Source organism: Apis mellifera, linkage group LG15, assembly GCF_003254395.2.
Source record: "Apis mellifera strain DH4 linkage group LG15, Amel_HAv3.1, whole genome shotgun sequence".
Lineage (NCBI taxonomy): Eukaryota > Metazoa > Arthropoda > Insecta > Hymenoptera > Apidae > Apis > Apis mellifera.
The window spans coordinates 5742831-5763714 of record NC_037652.1 but is presented as its reverse complement, the minus strand read 5'-3'; the positions used below and the strand labels follow the sequence as shown (position 1 = coordinate 5763714).

Below are 20884 nucleotides of genomic sequence, written 5' to 3'. Positions count from 1 at the left end.
TTATTATTTTAAATGTAATAAAAATATAATTTGAACTTTTAAATTTTCTTTTTCATTATATTAAATAATAATATGTGACATATTTGATAATTCGATAATAAACATAAAATATTTGTTTTAATGTATTACATAATTTAGTAATATATATCTACAATAATCATATAAAAGAAATTTTAAAATATTACATTTTTGTATATATATGCGTATTATGTATATAAACATACATATACACATATATACACAATATCTATTTTCGTAGTTTTTGATAATTCATATTCAATTTATATTAAAAATCATTCAATATAATAATAAATAGCGTATGAAATGAATAAAAAATTAATTTATTTTATTCTTATTAAATCATATATTAATATAAAATTAATATAATTAATTATATAATTACATGAATAAAATATATAATACTAAAATGTATTATTTTTTCTGTTTTATATATATGTAGATTTAAAGACTATTAGTAATTATATCATGATTGTAAAATATAATGAAGAAATATTTTATGAAGAATTTAAAAAATTATATTTTTCATTTTTTACATAACATTTTTCTTTTTTCTTTTCATAATATTTTTCTTTTTTTATGAAAATGTTTAAAAAAAGAGGAATTTATTTTCATGGTTCTGATGTGTTTAGTAAAACCCACGTAATGCGTGCTCACATCCCGTATGCAAGTCGCGAATTATCCGAAAAACATATTGACTTAGGAAGCTACATTTCTCCCTACGTTGGAAAGAGTTTCGCGCGGGTTGTCTCACAAAGCCCCTCCTAGTATCAGGATATCATGCAGTCATGAAACATTTCTAACCAATATGCTGTTACAATATTCCATCATACCTTGACTTTCGCCCGTGAGGAATTTTTTCAACAGGGACGCATGCAGCCAACAGTAATTTCATAACGCTACCGATAGAAACGTTAGTATAAATGTAGAAATGTATATGTGTACATATGTTTCTATATATTACTTATTATTGCAAGCTTTAGCTATGAAGAAAACAAATTCTCCATCATTACTCTGAATCATTAATTTTAGGGGAAAGTTTAATAAGATTTGCATTTGCAAGAAGTGTAAAATTATCATTAAATATTGTGATTGTAAAATATAATGAAGAAATATTTTATGAAGAATTTTAATTATATATATATAAATAAGAAACATTATTAATTCCAATTTTGGGGAAAAACGATGTTACTGTCCCATGATTTTATTATACACTATACAAATAAGGTTAGATCGCTGATATTATATATTGTCAAGTAAAATTTTAAAATAGTAATAGTAAGTCATCAGAGATATATTGAAACCATTGATTTATCTAAATTTTTTATCATATTGGATTAACAAATTAATAAATAATGAAAAGAAATTGTGAAGAATTGTCATATCACAAAGGTGCTTAAAGCCCATGCGGCTCTTCCTCAAAATTGTGTCTTTCCAATCAGCGGCTAACATAACAAACGTGGAAGTTTTATCTATCGTTTTAATACCCTACAACAATTCCTGCGTTCCTACTTATAGGTCGGTTAAATTGTTGATTATGTCCATTCTATCTGCTAACTAAAAATTCATTGGAGGATTATAATATATAGACATATATTTTTATACACTTTTATATATAATTACGTATATATATTATATATATTTAAATTATTTTTAATATGATGCTCAAGTATTATGATATTAATTTCCTTTTCTTAATATAATATATAATATATGATAATAATAATATATAATAATAATAATAATATTATATTATATATATAAAATATAATAATGTAATATAATAATATAAGTAATGATCACCATTGAAGAATTATGCAACTATATATTCATTAATTATATTATTAATTAAAAAAAAAATTTTTTTTATTGTAATAACTTAATTTATCAATTTTTATCATAAATTTTTATTATAAATTTCAATATAATATTATATATATATATATATATACATACAATATTATAAATTTCATACAATTTCAATATGATAATAATAAATGTAATAATTTATATTTTATTAATTATTTTGTAATAATTTAAATTACATTCTTAAATTAGTAATTAATAATACTTATATACAGTTTTCGATATAATTTTATATAGGATTAGAAATAAATTAAAAATTAGAAATCAGGAATTAAAAGTAAAAGAAAATGATCATAAGACTGATATGACGACCGATATAAGAATTGAAATCAATATACATAGAAATTTTCGTTCTTTGTAACAGTTATTTGTTATATAATATAATAACAATTAACAATTATGTTATATAATATAATGTATTAACAATTATTTTCTGGATTGTTTCGTTCCCTGTATATGAAAATATTAAAATATTTTTATTATCATTTTAATATAAAAATAATATGTATATATATATATATATATATATATATATATATATATATATATTGATATAACAATTTTTATATATAAAATAGATATATTTACAAGTCTATTTTAGTCATTTTAGTTATTAAGCTTGAAAAATATTTTGTTTTCATATATATAATTTATAATAAATTGCTTTTTTACAAATATTTCATACCAATTATTTATTAAATACTATTATGAAAATAATTGATTTTGGGGAATAACGAAGCGTATTTATATACAAAAAAAGAAAGTATATGTAAGTTACACTAATATACCTTCCTCGACTAACATGTTAACCTAATCTAAGAAGGGGATAAATGAGACAGCCCGCGCGAATGTCGCTCAACTATACGAGAAAGGAGAAAAGTAGTTCATTTATGTTATCCTAATATTTTGTGTCTTGTGTGCGGGATGTGAGCACGCATCACATTTGTATTTCTATGATATGTACATATAGTTTTTATAATTCTTATAATTTTGAAATAATTTCAAAAAAATATGACTAGATTAATTGCTAGTAAATATTTTATTGTAATTTAAAAATTTAATATTTTTTTTATTATAATTTCTTTAATAAAAATTTTAATGCATATTGAAATCTGCATGATACTATATATTTTCTTAAAATAAGAAAAATTGAAAGAAAAATAATTTAACTGAATTTAAAAATAATTTAACTGAAATTTATATTTAATACAAATTGAAATAAAAAGAAGATGCACACGTGTTATTGACCCCGACGTGATTTGAACACGCAACCTTCTGATCTGGAGTCAGACGCGCTACCGTTGCGCCACGGAGTCTTTTTTGTTATGTTTATTTAAATATAAATATAAATATAAAATATATATAAATCAATAATCTGCATTATATAGAAATTTATGATTTTTATGGTTCTATAAATAGTTCTTTCTGTTCAGGTAAATAAAAAAATCAGAATTTTTGTTTCTTATTCATATTTTTGAAAAATTTAATATGTTCTTTGTATAATTAAAATCGATAATTATTTTATTAATTTTAATTGATAACTTTTGATTAATTTTAATATAAATAGGAATTAAATAAATGTTGATTTTTTTGTATATCATAAATACTATTATATATTTATATATTTTATAAAAAATTTACAACATATATCAACATATATTTCAATAATATATTTTAATATTTAATAATAATTTTTTAAATAATAATTATTTAATAATAATTGTTTAAGCAATATATGCAATATATAAACGCTAAAATATAAAATATAAAGACTATTATTTTTAAAATTTATGCAATTTTTAAATTATATTTCCTAAAAGATTACGAATGATATTGAATGGAAATATCTTGTATATTCATAGGGTGTGGCTCGTGGTGGCATCTTCAGAATGAAACATCTATTAGGCTAACATATTATTTAGAAGCATACCATGTCCCAATTGTTGCATCGGTAAAATAGAAAATCGTAGAATCGACATAATATAATTTTAATCATAAAAAAAATCTTTTACTTCTCATTATATTCAATTTATACATATACTATTTATTTTATCTTTTTTTATATTTTAAATTATTATTCAATAATAATGAAATAAATGCTTACATGATATTAACATTCGAAGATAATTAATTTTCATTTATTTATAATTATATTTATAAAAATTTAACACATTAATATTTAACTATTTTATTTTCGTTTATATATGAACGAAAATTATTAAATTATGAGATAAAAAAATGTATTGAATGATAACTCTATTCTATAACATAAATATTCATTAATACATATAAGAAAGTATATATGTAAATTAAATATTTATTTAAAGTATATGTATGACAAATATATACAGCCATTTCATTAACATGTTAATATATAGTTTATAAAAGAAAGCGTAGGTGTTGTTATTCACGGTAAAGAAATAGAAAAGCTCTTTTTATAATTTAGTCTCCTAATAGGTGTGAATCATGGTGCCGCGTGCCGGCGCAACTCATTGCATCTTCAAGAGAGTTCCTTCATCGTCATCTTTCATTAATTGTAGATTTGCAAAGATTGGAAAAATGTAATCTATAAATTTAAGATATAAAATTATTGGAAAATAAAACAAAAGTAAAATATGGCAGCGGTGGGATTCGAACCCACGCCTCCGAAGAGACTGGTGCCTTAAACCAGCGCCTTAGACCGCTCGGCCACGCTACCGTTGTTATATGTGGTTTTTACGTAGATACTATATGGAAATATGACTAATATTTATAAAATAAAGCTATATTTTATATGGAATGTCAAATTATTATTATGTTTTTTATTATTTATTTAATTTTATATGTTTGTATCGAAATAGAATTGTAAAAAAAAAAATTTTCAAAAAGGAATATGTAAAAAAATACATTTTAAAAGAAATTATAAAAGTGTATTAAATTATTTTTAATCAATGAAAAATAACATTTACGTGATTCTTGAAGCATATTTTTCAAAAAATATCATATTTAGATATTCATATGTGATGAGTACCAAGGTGGGTGGTGAGTAAGTGATCCATATATAGAAGCGTCTCCACATTCACTAACACGAATGCATACCTATCATGCATATATACGCAGCACGGTGGCCGAAGCGTACACTTTTTGAGCTTGAGTTGCTTAAGCTTTACCGTCTTCAACGTTTTGGCATTACAAAAGAGCACTTGCAAACAGTATTCATCATGCCTGGACGTCCACTCTGGCAGGTAAGTTGTGTGTGAAAAAGAATTTTATATATAATTTTATGTAATAGAAGTATATTTAATGAATTTTTATACAATAAAAATAAAAATAAAGTGAAATTATTTATACTAATTGATATACATAATCTTTAAATTATATATTATATTCAATTATTGATTCATGATAAATATATAATAAAGTATATAATAAATATATAATAATTTTCTATGATAAATAAAATTATATTATAAATATAAATTAATTATGATAAGTTAAATGGATAAATATGAAAAGATATTTTTTTTTCGCTTTATCCACATATTTATAATTTAAAATATTAATTTATAAAATCACGCATTCTATATATTTCTATAATTCAAAGTATATTATATTTATTGAAATTTTTTGTTATTTTTTTTTTTAAACCATATATTATCATTTTGAAATGATAATATATGTGAAAACTACCTATAATTATCAAAAAATTATAAAAAAAAAAAGTTTCACAAAGTATATAATAATATTAAAAAGTCTTTTAATATATTGAAAGATTGCTTTTTTTTTCAAACATTTGATTCAATATTCGAATCAAAGTATATTCGTTAACGTTTTTAATTCTAGAAAGTCTGTAAATTATGAATCATTTGATATATTAATTATTGATATTATATTTGATAAATAATCTTGATTTATATTTATACTTTTAAATTAATTATAATCTTAAAATCCATTCCATTTTTCTGTAGTTTTAAAAAATTTTACAATCTTTTGATAATATTATAATATAAAATTTAATTATATATTTTGATAAATTATCAAGTGTCGTGAAATATAAATATTTGATATATTAACGATATCATAACGCAAATTCACCGTCAGTCGAATTCACACGCGTATCTGGTATACTACAAGTATCCAAAAATAACCGAAAGGGGTTAAGACATGCCAAACTAAATAAAAGTTTGAATTAAATTCTATAATATAATGATGTCGAAAAAAAAGAAAAGAGATTAAAAAATTTGTGTCACGATAATGAATGCAATGTATATTTACAAACAAATCATAAATATTTTAGTAATTGATATGTTTAAATTAACTTTTCTATCTATTCTTTAAAAGCTTTATTTAAATCTTTTGAAACTGAAAGAAGAAAGGAAGAGATAAAACACTAAAATGATTTCTTCTGAAATTAATAACAATTAATTAAAATTAAATAATATTCTGATTAAAAATTCAGAATAAAATAATATATTATTTTTTTGTCATTTAATATGATTTGTGATATTTTAGAAACGGACATTATATTTATATTATTTATGTGAATGTTTGCCAAAAATTTAACACTTTACTCTGAATAAGAAGAAATCACAATTTTTCTTAGCTTTCTTTTTTTTAAGATTATAATATAAATGAAATTAAAAGTTTAAATGTTTCAATACCATAATTATAATTGTGATGTATAGTTATAATTGTGATTATGAATTTGAATGATGTAATAATATAAAATAGCAGTGTTGCTTTTTTATTTTGTACAATTGTTATATACATAATATTAGCAAATTATGTGAGAATAATAACAATTTTAGAAAAGATATTCATTCAAATTGATAAGATAATCTTCAATATAAGAATTTATGTAAAATTTTATATATAAAATAATTGCGAAATTTTATATTGCTATTTATACATAAATTTAAGTTATATTATTTCATGATATAAATAATAATTTATTTAGAATTTATTTATCATGTTTCATATTTTTTTCAATAAATATTCATGAAATATAAATATTAATATTCAATGTATTGTGTACCTATATCGTGTTATGTATAATGTGTATATGTTTAATGTTGTGTGTTTAATTTATCTATATATGTAATTACAATGTAACGTATATTAAGTGCCTGCTTTTTTTAATTGTAGTTTATCAACAACATTTTACATTTATATATATTGAATACATAATAATGAAATTTCATAACATATGTAACATATGTAACATATCATGTAACATATAACATCGGTAATATTATACGTGCATTGAGATTATAGACTATATTGTTGTAATATCTATAAGATATGTTTTTATAAATATGTTTTATTCGATGAGAAAGCAAAATATCGATTTGGTTGAATTTTTTTTCAGATAAAAAGATCAGTTATAGATTAGTGATTAAATATTTAAAATTGATTGCTAATTGCAATTCTTCAATCATATACATTTCAAGATCGATAAGTAGATAAAAGAAGTAGATGGAAGAATATTTATATCTATGTAAATGTTTATATGTAGATTTTTGTGTTTTTATAAGCTTATAATGTATTTTTTACGCATTGTAGAAAATTTACATGTGTCGAGTATTGCCAAATCCACCGTGGCCAGCTTGACTAGCTCCTTTGTTGTATCCCATTTGTAAATTGAGATGACCCTCGCTTGCTCGAAGCTGATCTTCTGTGAACAATCTTTTGTTTTCTTCGGCCATTTTTGGCCCTAGACGTGGACCTGTATATTCAGGATGCTTTTGTGTCTATAGAGAAGAGGATCACGATTCATTGATGAATCTCTTTTTGTTTATTCTTCTCAGGAGTTTCAAAATTAAATTAATTTCACGATACTTACTATCCTGCCCAAAGCATAAAGGCACAATGTAACCTGTGGAATATTGCGCTTTTCGAAAAGATCAGCTGTTTGGAAGATTTCCTCTTGCGGGACACCGTATTCTTTAATGGCCGCTTGGAATCTAACCAAAAAATAATAATGATATTTATTAATTGCAAATTATTAACGGAAAGATGTAAATTGAGAAATATAATTTGAATTATTATATACCTCTGAACATTTTCCATAAGCTGGAAATTAGTTCCTTTGGTCTGAATCTTTTTTACCGAGCCAGGCGCCAATTTATTGATAAGCTTGCACAGAATCACCCCATCTTTGAGTATATCTTCGTAATTTCCAGGTGGAAGTTTTTCTCCTAACACGGTTTCGATCCATGTTAAAATCTCATTCTCTTGTTCCTTGTTGCGTGCCTACAAAACCGGAAGTTTTATCTTTGTCAATCGTATCCTCTTAAAATAGAATCGTGTGGTGGATATTGTGGCACAGATATCGATTTAGGAGTCAGGGATGATCCAGCGAAGTGTTGCCGGGCAATTTAAAAATGTCAGGGACAGAAATAGATCGCGAGGATATTACGTTACCGCGGGTATTAAGCAAACATCGAAAATAAAATACGCCGACCGATTTATTGGCTTTTATTAAAACTGGCAAGGAGCAACAATGTTCGGCCACCTGTTTCTGTGCCGTGTGAATCTCCAATTTTACTAATTTCTGGTAAAATTGTTTGGTAGAAAGACGAAATTACCTACATTTCTGGCATTCTGACAATTGTTTCGTTTTTACAATTTTTTTTTTTTATAATATTTTCTGTTTTTTAAAATGATCGTGACAATGTAAAGGAAACTTGAAAATATCGAAATACTTTTTAATCGATAATTAATATCTCCCAATGTTTTCTCATATAACGATCTCTTTTTTCGTAAGTGAGAGATTATCGAGAAGGGAACATGGATCTGAACATATTCTGATAAATCTAAGCAATTTATTAACATCTTTTGCATCGATCTATAATGCCAACGAATTGACGTAAATGAAATCTGGCATCTATCTATTTACGATAGATCAGTATTTAGAGCAAAAATAAACTCCAATACGTTACGATTTTTCACGTGAATTTGCCTTGAATATTTCAACGATTGCATCGTGTTACTAGAAGTCTATTTCTATTTGATCGAAAAATAAGGATCAATGATGATCTTGCGAGAAAATGTTCGGAATATCTGCAATGTATCAAGTCTTTCGAAGCAATGTAATCTTCTCCGAACACTCTCGAGATCGTATTTTAAGCTTTATTCTCAAGGGACGTGATGTTTTCATTCTATCTCAAAAACCTGATGTAAAGATTCATTAAATTTAAAATTAAATTGATTAATTATCGAGTCTTGACTCCAGTAATTTTGGCTACTAATCAAAACAAATATCTATTAATTGCTTTTAAAAATGCACGAAAGGTTCGCTTCATTGATCGAACATAATAGATTATGTTTGAAGTTTGAAATATAATTAATAATCAAAATTGATCAATAAATTTTTAAAAAATAAAGCAAAAATTTTAAATCTAGAGGAAGTTATTGCATTACAATAATAATCTTTTTCCAGTATCTTGAATTAACTGGTTGAAAATACTGTTAGAATATATACATATATATTACGTAAAAATATTTATCTTAGGATATAAATATTCCGAACGAGAAGAAGGAAATGCGTCAAAATCGATCGCTATTACAAATTAGAAAAAATTTCGAGTTTTATTATTTTTTTTTTTTCGTGTTTATTATCCTATATTATCATTGATTGGATTAAAAACAAATTGTTGCAAACACCTATCTTAATATCTTTCAAATTCTTCATATTTCCTATTAATTTCTATTAATTTTTTTCTTTATAATTTTAGAATATTGGATTAATCCAAAATTTTGAGAAAATCGCCAGAACGAAATAGCCCAAAATCTATTAGAAAATCTATTAGAACTCTAAAATAAGGAAATAAATCTAAAAATCCACGGCGATAACATAATTAATTAATGAAATTATTCATTCTTGTTATAATCCCATTATATCGTTATTTGACGAATTGTCGTCAAGATCGTCGCGATTCCGCATTGCATTATTTCCATATGGAACATACACAGGATAATGAACACATACCGGCATGTTTCCTTATTTTCCTTTTGTTGAACGCCGGCGATGTTGCCACGGAGATAATGTTCGCTTTTCGTTGAACGACTTTTGAACGATGACGCTGACTAGAGACTAAGTCGGACGCTGTGCGTCCCGACGCTATATGCCGATACCCCCTCCGTCGCATCCTTTCCACCGACATTCAGAAAAGAGTGTTTTTTGGCAGGTTGCCCACTGGGTATTCCCGCCACGATCAGATCTTGACACTGCAAACCCTATTTACTAGACTGAACGAGAATAATATGTTTATAATGTTTTTAACGATCGAAAAAATTCATTCTTTTTCCCCTTATTATTTTGTCATCGTCACTTTCATTATTTCTAAAGACTTTTAAATAATAGAATATCAAAATTTAAGAAGTATGATCAACATTTAATTTAGAAAATTCAGGAATGATGATTTTAAAATGATTTTAATTTTTTTTTGTATTATTAGTTATAAAATTAATTTTAAAACTAAGTATCAAAAATAATATATGCAATTTTAAGAATAAGAAAGGAAATAAAATCTGGAACTGGAGTTGAAGTTAAAGTTCACAATAAACGCAATAAATATTTAATCGTTTATTGTTAAATGCTGATGTCATTGATGTCATAGACGGAAGAAATTTGTGATTGATGACAAAATTGTGGAAAAGTTCGAACAAGTGGGTGTTTTTTCTGACTATGAACGATGTTTAACTGGTCCGTGGACGAACGCCAGATGAAAGACACCGATAACAGCAAGACGCTTGTAATTTCTGGATTCTGGCCACTTCGAAGGGTGAGGCCACCGCCGAGTTTAGATTTCATCAATCGACGCTATTTCCAAATTTATCGTAATACAACAGAATTGCGTAAATGGCTGGAGCGAATATTCATATTTGCGTTCTTTATATCGGGATTGAATTACATAACAATATAATTTAATAATAGCGTTAATGTGATTATTATTACTTTCTGAAATCTTTAATAATTGCATCCATTTATTGCATATATTTTTCTTATGGCCAAAAAAATGATTTTAATTTAACAATTTTTTTGCGAGATTGATTCTTTATTTAATTGGTTATATTAAATATTAAAATGAAAAAAGTTAATTGAAAATTGTTGGATTATTTTCTTTCATTAAAAGCAACAAAATAAAAATATAATACTTACATATTATTTGATTAAAGGAGAAAAAGAATGAAGTAAGATTCCATTATATAGCGTCCTTCCACGTGTACTTAACATGCTACCTCTTGCTTTCGTATTTTCCTGTGACAATGCATTTCCAATAAATACTTAACGCATCCCTTGACTTGCAGTCAAATGCAAATACATTGTTCATAGATAGTACTTGAAAAATTGAGTTCAAGAAAAAATTGTATTTTAGATTTATTTATATGTATTTATAATAATACATATATTAAAGAAATATCTTGAATAATTTCTTAATATATGAAATTAAGTCTTAAAATTATATTTATTTATTCATATTTTATATTTAAAATATACGTAGTTTCGTGCCTACATTCACTCGAATTGTTAGTTACTCATCTTGCTACGAGATGGCGTCGAGGAAGAAAGGATTCTCACTGTCGAAAGATTACGCCAGTGTTATTAGTAGGGCTGAGGAAGATAGACTCGTTAGCTTTGCGCAGTGGCGATATCGTAACCAATGAGGTTCTACCGAGGTGCGATTATTGCTAGTTGAAAACTTTTACCAATACCCCGCCATGACGATGTGAAATACCATCGGCTACGGCAATTTTTGAAAGTTTCTGCGGAAACTGATAAGTTTGTTACAAAAACAAAAATCATTACAGGAAAGAATACGTAATTGTGTTTTGTAAAGAAATTTTATATGAGATTGAATGCATATAATAGATAAATGAACATGAATTTAAAATTTAATTACTTTATAATTTTTAAAGCTATTTTTAAGTTTAACATTATATTGAAAATATTGATTATTATTAAATCATAATAAAAAGTACTATTAAGCGTATTGATATATAAAATTATTAATATCATTAAAAAAAAATATTAAAATAATTTTTAAAATATATTTTAATTATAGGTTGCTGGTAAGCGAGAACCGAACCAAGAAGCCGAGGCTCAGCAATGGATCGAACAAGTAATTGGAGAGAAATTTCCAGCAGGTATGATCATTAATTTTTTAATATTTGATCATTTATTTTTAAGTTTAAGATAAAATGAATTGAAGTTTATCAATAATATCATTCCCTTGCTCCACATGCTATCATATATGAACTCCTGTTCTCCGGAGGTGGTGCAGTTCGAAAAGCGTGTCAATAACACCACCCCCGTTCAAGATCAGTGCAACGCATACAAAGGCTAACTTCAACCCTATAATATCCGGATACGAATGTCAGACAGCGTGACGTAGTAAAGGTTAAACTTGTTGACTAGGTCAGTTATTGGAATATATGAATATAATATATATATATTTCATAATTCCAATATATGAATATAAGTGTACGGTATAAAAATTTATTAATTAAGAATAATATTTAAGAACAATCTAAAATGAAACAAAAGATTAATAAAAAAAAACATTTATAAGGAAAATAATAATTGATTTGATTTTATATATTCTTATAAATTCTTATAAATTTAGATAGTAAGTAATAATTATTGATCGTGACAAGCTAATATTGAAACACGAATAGAGAGCGAAAGGTGGTTGGTGACAGGAGCTGTTAAGGGTAATTTCATCCTCCATTTATCGATGTTCTCCTAATAAAACGCGCGCTTTGTTACGTCATTCGAGTCACCCTATTGAACGGGAACTGGATAACAACCCCTACGTCGAACGTGTACCCCTGGTTTGAGAAATACGTCAGGCGACGATGCAATTGCCGTGTTGAACATATGACTATGTCTTTACTCGTGTAACGATTAATTGTTTAAGAACAATATTTGAATTAAGATAAATAGAATATTTAATATTTTTATTTATTTGTACGATATCAGATTGCAATATTTTAAAATTAAAAAGATTACATTCTTATATTTAAAACTTTTATTCGATAAATTTAATTCCTAAAATAAATAATTATTATATTAGCATAAAAGGTAATTAAATTCCATCATATAGCTAGATTTTATATTATGTCACAAATTATCCCTTAATATTACGTAGTATAAGTTCCACCCACAGCAAGAAATAGCTCTACACGATGATGTAAGCCGGGTATTTGAAGCTTTTGATGTTATTGACTCGTTTAAAATTGAACTTAGACAACTGCTTCAGTTCGCTGCCTTTATCTTCCACCCACATTTTCATCCTTCTAATTTGTCCCTACTATTGCTGACCTTCGATGACCTGCAATCGGAATTGGTATTTCAAGATTCTCGAGTCTTCCAATTGTGGATGTTAGCCTGTTCCTGGAAGCTCGTGTGGCATGCTGGACACGACCCTTGTATAGTTTGCATACTTAGAAATATTATTTAAACGAGGGAAAAATTACATATTATTTGAACATTAAATTTTTTTTAATAATTTTGAAGATTTATTTGAGTATAAAATTATCTTAAAATAAATTTTTTTTAAATCAAATCAATTATTTCTTTATACAATACAACAATTATTTAATTATATCATTAAATAATTGTGAAATTAAGATTCTAAAATATTAAAACAATATCAAAAGTTATCTTTCTGTGATGATTCGAAATTGATAATATAAATTGAAATTAGATTTTTTATCATTAATTGCATAGACAATAATAATAAAATAAAACCGAGTTAAAGGATCCGTTAAACGATTTTTAACAATCACTTGCCGACGACGTATATTGATTTAGCGTCATCTGTTCATCATGTTACGTCGTAAGGACGCCAATGTATCAGGATCGCATATGAGAGTCTGGATAGTCAAGTCAAACATCGCATTGTGTCATTTCTCGTATCGATCTTCTTGCAATCTTCTAAAACAAATTTAAATTTAAGAATCATTCATAATAATCGACCTTTTATTATTTTTAATTTATTTTGTAAATTTATAAAAAAATTTGAAACAAAATATGTTAAATATTATATTTTATAATTTATATATGTATATATACAATTATGTATATATATATATATATATATAGAACTTACAGTTTTATGCATTTATTGTAAATTCTAATTTAAATTTTCATAACAATCATATTTTATTTTTTCAATATTTAATTTTTGTTATAGATAAATAATTTTTAAAATTATTTGTAACAAAAATACAATATCACTCGATTATTTCCTTTCTTTAATTATAGCACTTTATAATGTTTCATATTATTAAAAACACACTCTAAATATTAACAAGAAGAAATCTAAGAATTTGAAAAAGGGAAGTGTCAGTCATCAATTCGTCACAGTGGTACAAGTAACTTGCTTACATCAGGATACTAGCAGATGTTTGAGGGATTTATGGCTTATTCGCTATATATATAAGCGTCAACGTATCGATCCTTATATATTTCTTTTTTTCTTCTTATAAAATAATTCTAATACAGACATTGAATATCTTGTCTGTGATTTTTACAAATAGGAGCTATCAATATGTCAAAGTATTCGTCACGAAACGTTGCGTGATGTCATGAAAGCTCGCAGTTACTAGGGTAATAACGAGGACTAGTAGATGAATTTATGGCTTTCCCGCCGACCAAGGGTTGCTTTCCATGTATTCGCCTAAATTTCGTTGTGTTCGTTCAGAAAATAAGAATATTTTCTTTGGAAGAAATTGTAATTCATTCGGTTGAAAGATTGAAGAGAAATGTCAACGAATGTCAGTTGTCCGTCAGAAGATCGTCAATGACGTCATTCTGAGACTAACCTACCAGGATTACAGCCCGAGGGTAGATTTACGATCAAAAGCAACAGGTAGTAGCTTCAGATTGCGTTTCATTTAAATATAGCTACCTATAAAGAGATTTTAATTAATCAATGATTTATATTAACTTTGTAATTTCGCGAATAGTTTATGATATAGAATAAAATAAATTTGTATAAAATTGCAATTTTAGATTAAAAAAAAATCAGATGCTTAAACATCAAAAAATCTATTTACAATTTTTAATTTTTATTTTTTATTGAGATTATTAAAAGTGTAAGAATTTAATCAAGAATTATAAAGAGTTAATTTATTAATTAATATACTTTAATAATGCATTATATGAGAAAAGATTGATGATAGAATTTCATTTATTATAAACATAAAGAAAAACTGACTTCTGTGTGTAAGAAGATTTGTTCCCGCGAAACCTGTTGCTCGCTGGCAGTCGTAAATTCAAGCCGGGGATGTTGTCCTGGTGAAAACGGTGTGTTTGACGTCTTTATGACATGAAACTGACGTTAAATCGATACTGAACATACAAGCGTATTCGTTGAAATTCATAGATTCATTCCTGCTAAAAATTTCGTTTCTTTTTATATTAATAGTTAATAATCTTATGCATCTTTCTGAACTGTTTTATTTTTAATTTCTTCTATATTTGTTAATAAGAGATAGATAGGAGATATGTATCTATATTTGTATATTTTTAAGTAGATTAAATATTTCAATATGCGTTCTTTCCATGTTTTTTCATAATTAACTATTATTGTTTCTTTCAATTATATTGAAATTATTAATAAATTCAATATTTATTATTATTTCTTTAAATATAATAGTATTATTTCTATAAAATTTCTGAAAAAAAACATATATATATATATATATATACACAAAAAATATATTTTAATATATTTTATCGATTTCACATCAAACTGTCGAGATATGACGACTATGACGTGTTAACGTAACAGGATACTATCGGGGATGGTAATAGTTTCCGATTCACCAATACATATTATTGCGACTCGATATTTTTTTGATACATAGTATCGGATATGAACAAAGACAGCAATAAGACATACAACATCTGAAAAATATCAGGCTAGCATCATATTACTGTGTTTGCTCAAGTACTAAAGAAAGCGGTGAAGAATCATAATAGAAAAGTCGGTCTAGATCTGGAAGGTGTTCAATCGATTTTCTGTCATCTTCTTGCGTTTACGACATCTCATCGTGTTTCAATATTACCAGGAATGTATCAGTATGTCACGCTTGTTTGTATTCTATTTGCCCGCGTTCATCTGGAGGTGGATGCTGGATACTGTCACCCTCGAGCTGTTGCCTGGATATTGTGGAAAAGCGACTGGTTTGCTTGATTCATTTCATATACGTAACTGAAACATACATAATATTATTTCTTCTTACAAGATAAATTATTTCTATAAAAAAAATATTTTTATTGTATTTACAACAAAAAAAATTAATCTTATCTTTTAAAAAAAATTAATTTAACTATATATATGTATATATATATTACATATCATATGTACATATATCTTTAATAAATTTTGATAGTAAATGAGATTTCAAAAATAATTTTATTATAAATAATTAGATAAATTTTTTAAATACTAAATATATTCTATTTATGAAACTTATTGTTTAATTATAATTGTATAATAATCAATATTCATAATAAATATAAATATATATGTAAATATATGATATATAATATATTTAAAAAATATGTGATAAATTACTATTCTTATTATTTAAAAATTAAAAATTAAGAATTAGCTGAATAGTAGTATGTATTAATTGATGCTGATCAACTGTCGAATACTCATCAATCGAAAATTCAAGCACACGACCAGTTTTATATTAGGCGAACAGATTTTAGGGTAAGCATACAATGGCATCCCCTCTATTGCAAAACCACGTGACATGTTGTCCTTATAATATCAGGATAGTAGTCCTTTGAACAATCAATCCTTGTCCCAAAAATTCTCTGAAAGAATTATATATATAATAAATATGCAGATATTAGTTATTGCAAACAACATATGCATATTTGTATTGTAATATATAATAAAACAAAAAAGTTAAAAAATGTTTGTAAGTATATAATGTTATAATATAACAGTGATTTTTCTTACATTTCTATATAATACATAGTAATTCAGTGTTTATTTCTATATAAAATATATATGAAGAATTACTTGCTTAGTATGTTTTCTTAATAACTCTGTAACTTTCATATTCATAGATGCTGCATATATTATTCATTATTACCGTTGTGTATAATCGACACATAATCTATATATATATAAAATATAAAATATAATCGATAAGTTTTACTTATTTTAAAATCTTGAAGTCTTTATTTAAACACTCATTATTTGGATTTCTACTTTTATTTTTCTCCAGATATTATTTTATCTATCACATAAGTTTATTAATAAGTATTTTAATAACAAATATTTTCATACATATATAAGCAATTTATATAGGAGAACCAACTGTTGCGTTCATCGACTGCAGCGCTTCATTGTTCACATATCGATACAATTTATAAAGTCGCTCACCAGAGAGCGTAGTATGTCAATACATTCGATATATCGAAACGTACGTATCGAATTAGTAGGAAAACTTGACAATAAACGATACATGCTTGACATCGATACATGAGCTCTAGTCAGATGCTGGGTTCCTGGCAATTTGAGATGCAGCGTGTCTTTCGAATGGCGACGAGATTGCTTCAACGCACGAGTCACGACGACTGCAAGACAATGATGGCGTTGATCGAGACACATCGTTGGAGACCAAAAAAAAAAAAAAACGAATAGAAGACGGAGGCGGTTTTTCCTGATCTTTCGGCCGACTGGCAAAAAATGCCATGCCCCCTTGGCGCGCCTCTTGGCATAATGGGATGCCATAAACGAGTGCTGGTGCACGCAGCCTCTGTTATTATTTCGCGGCAATCTCGATCGCAGTAGTAGAAGGGGAAGGATAAAACAAGAAAAACGACTGTTGGCATTCATTTGAACCGATAATTGGCCGGCCAACAATGAAAATCAATGGCTGACATGAAATGCGCATGTCATTTGCTGTAGTACTTTAAAAGTTATGCTTTGTCCCGGGAAAAGTGAGATTTATTTTTCTGTTATCCTGATGCTACTGTGGTTCTTGGCATTCTTTTCATCATTAGATTTCCTTTTTTCCCTTAGTTATATCGATTACAGAAAAAAAACGATCATTTTAATTTAATAGGTTAAGAAACGAAGAAATTCTTTTTTTTATCTTCTTTTATGTTCTTAATACTATATTAATAATATTCTCTATATTAATATATATATATATATTAATTATTACTCTAATTAATGGAATATATGCTTTTAGGTGTGAATTATGAGGATGCTTTGCGAGATGGTGTATTGCTTTGTAAACTTATGAACAAATTGCAGCCAAATCTCATCACCAAAATCAATACATCTGGTGGTGATTATAAGATGATGGACAATCTTAATCAGTATGTATTGCAAAAAATATAAGAATTATGTTGCATGGATGAATAATTGAAATATTATTGATATTTGAAATTAACATTTAAAATTGCAATGAAAATTGAGTATTAAAATAAGATTTAATTTTCACTAATTTATATCACTACTAGTGAGCTTTCTTTGATATCATGCTTTCCTGCTGTACAGTCGAGTTTACGCGATCGACAGTGTTTTACTCTCGATTCAATCTATCGAAGTCGAGAGTATTGGTCACGTAGTCGTTCAGATCGAGAGATCAAACGATATGCGATTATTGACTTCAAATCGATGCTCTTAGCGCGAAATTTTAGTTGTCTCATTCTTTCTTATGTCAGCTGATAGCCTGATAAAAAAGTATTAATAAAGTCCGAGGTTGAAATCATCACAATTATTCTACAAACATAAAAAATATATCATAAAATATACAATTATTGTTTCATAAAATCTATAAAATTATCGTAATAAAGAGTTCATATTTATTAAAAAAAAAATGTAATACAATTTGATAAAAAATTTTTTATATTTATTATATTTTAATTTATATCATTTAATTAATTTTTTATTTATAAAAGATTTAATTATAAAATTAAAATATTATTATTAAAACTTTGATAAAAGATTTGTTCGTTTTACTTAAAATTTAGTTTTAAGATAATTAATATTATGTTTAAATAAATATAACAAAAAGAATGAAATGCATAAAATATTTTCAATAAAGCTTTGTGCAAGATTTTGATAAAATGCAATAAACGTGACATTTGTTATATCTGACTACGATGATGCGTGCGCATGTCGGCAATTGGCGCGTTTCAATGTTTAAGAGCGCTTTCCTGAGTAGTGGGGCGAACGATGCGCAGCGCGGCCACTCCGCATTACTCCCTTTTTATGCGGAAAACAGGAGTAACGTAGAGGTTAAGAATCTTCATCATATATGCTTCTTTTGTTTCTACTTTCCTTATATTCGGAGAGTTCATTAATACTGGCCTGCCTCAAGTTTCTTATATTACGTAGCTGTGCGAAGCCGACAAAATGGCAGTTCCACGTATGTAATTTATATAATGTATTGCATTTGTTAAATTCATATTTATGATTTCTAAAATGAAAATATGATTAATAAAATAAAAAATATAATATTAATATTAAATATTTTACTTTATATTATTAATTTTAACATTTTTATTTTTAAAATTATTAATTATATGTATTAATATTAATATAAAATGCATGAATTAATATAATTGAAGTTAAAAATATTCTTATATTATTGTATATCTATTCTTGTATTATATATACAATATATTAATAATATATTGTTGAATATTGTTTGAAGATTAAATAATTTATTTCAATGATGTTTCATATAACTGCTTGTTTAGTAAAAAATTACTATCATTATATAATATATAATTTTTATAAGTTTAAAGAGATTTCAATGATTATTACACACATTTGGATTAATTATCTATCGTTCAATTTTATCTCGCTTTGTTATTAATTAGGTATGCCTTTTGTTTGGAAAAGTAAATTTCAATGACATTATTATAAATTATTTTAGACATTATTATAATTTATAATTTATTTTAAATTTTATTATTTTAGATTTCAGAAAGCATGCATAAAATACGGAGTTCCGGATGTAGATTTGTTCCAAGCAGTTGATCTTATAGAAAGGAAAAATATCGCGCAAGTGACCAATACTATTTTTGCTATCGGCCGCACAGTAATAATCTTTATCAAATATATTTTTTGCATATTATAAAAAAGAAAATAATAATAATAATAATAATAAATGAATTTCTAGACATATAAACATCCAGAATGGCGCGGTCCATGGCTGGGGCCAAGACCTGCAGAGGAGAATAAACGACATTTCACAGAAGAACAATTAAGGGCTGGTGAAGGTTATATTGGTCTTCAAGCTGGTACTAATAAAGGAGCCACTCAAGCTGGACAAAACTTTGGAGCCACAAGAAAGATCCTTCTTGGAAAATAATATTTATGCAATATTTTGAAATATTTTTAAAGTTTTTAAATAATTCAAAATTAATTTTAATTAATTTAAAATTGTTAATTGATATTTTTAAAAAGAATATGATTAATTATATTAACAAAAAATATTTATTATTTAATTTCTTAATTGTTATAATAGATTATAATGTATAGAATGTAATATGTTGTAGATTAACCATTTGTTAAGAATACTTATTTTCACAGATATGATATTTGTAAATAACAACAATTTCACGATAATATATATTCAATAAATTCTGTCTGAGACTTGTCCAATATTTCTCACAGCAAAATTATTTCTATGTTAAGAGAATAAAATATATAATATACAATATATATGTGATATATCGCTAAGAACGTATACATTTTTAAGATTGACATGTAAAATGATGAATCGCATACGTGCATACTGGCATACATAAGTATATATGCAGAGACGCACATACATGACGATAAGTCTTGTACGTGACAGCGATGATGAGTGGACGTGACGTGTACGTACACGCATTACACGCATTCCTCAAACAGTTTCTACACCGTGAGACTCCTCAATGATCAGGCAAGTATCTCAAGTTAGAATATGATCTATCTTCGTTATTTCATTCATTAAAGTTTCGTCGGTCATTGAAGAAAATTTT

At 25.8% G+C, this 20884-nt stretch overlaps 2 protein-coding genes, 1 long non-coding RNA gene and 3 other non-coding genes across 6 annotated transcripts in view; 2 read left to right on the top strand and 4 right to left on the bottom strand.

Annotated features, from left to right (window-relative positions):
• Window positions 1-3128: 3128 nt before the first annotated feature.
• Window positions 3129-3200, bottom strand: TRNAW-CCA. The gene has a single exon. It is a non-coding gene; the product is annotated as a tRNA-Trp (tRNA).
• Window positions 3201-4500: 1300 nt separating this feature from the next.
• On the bottom strand, window positions 4501-4582 carry TRNAL-AAG. The gene has a single exon. It is a non-coding gene; the product is annotated as a tRNA-Leu (tRNA).
• A 381-nt stretch (window positions 4583-4963) lies between these two features.
• LOC107965562 (muscle-specific protein 20) lies at window positions 4964-20522 on the top strand. Its single transcript, XM_026445506.1, has 5 exons — window positions 4964-5108; window positions 11931-12012; window positions 18094-18223; window positions 19836-19956; window positions 20038-20522. Exons 1-5 carry the CDS (start codon window positions 4968-4970, stop codon window positions 20227-20229), a joined length of 666 nt encoding a protein of 221 aa, XP_026301291.1. The 5' UTR covers window positions 4964-4967; the 3' UTR covers window positions 20230-20522.
• Window positions 7233-10008, bottom strand: LOC408532 (myophilin). The gene is made up of 4 exons (XM_392078.7): window positions 9854-10008; window positions 7916-8115; window positions 7706-7826; window positions 7233-7613 (listed from the first exon to the last, which is right to left on the bottom strand). Exons 1-4 carry the CDS (start codon window positions 9857-9859, stop codon window positions 7431-7433), a joined length of 510 nt encoding a protein of 169 aa, XP_392078.2. The 5' UTR covers window positions 9860-10008; the 3' UTR covers window positions 7233-7430.
• Window positions 11500-11640, top strand: LOC113219290. The gene has a single exon (XR_003306197.1). It is a non-coding gene; the product is annotated as a U4 spliceosomal RNA (small nuclear RNA).
• LOC102653594 overlaps window positions 15569-20884 on the bottom strand; it is a 114431-nt gene continuing 109115 nt past the window's right edge. Inside the window, exons 3-4 of the long non-coding RNA XR_001705638.2 lie at window positions 16606-16702; window positions 15569-16088 (exon numbers count right to left, since the gene is read on the bottom strand). This is a non-coding gene — a long non-coding RNA (uncharacterized LOC102653594). The remainder of the gene's footprint in view (window positions 16089-16605; window positions 16703-20884) is intronic.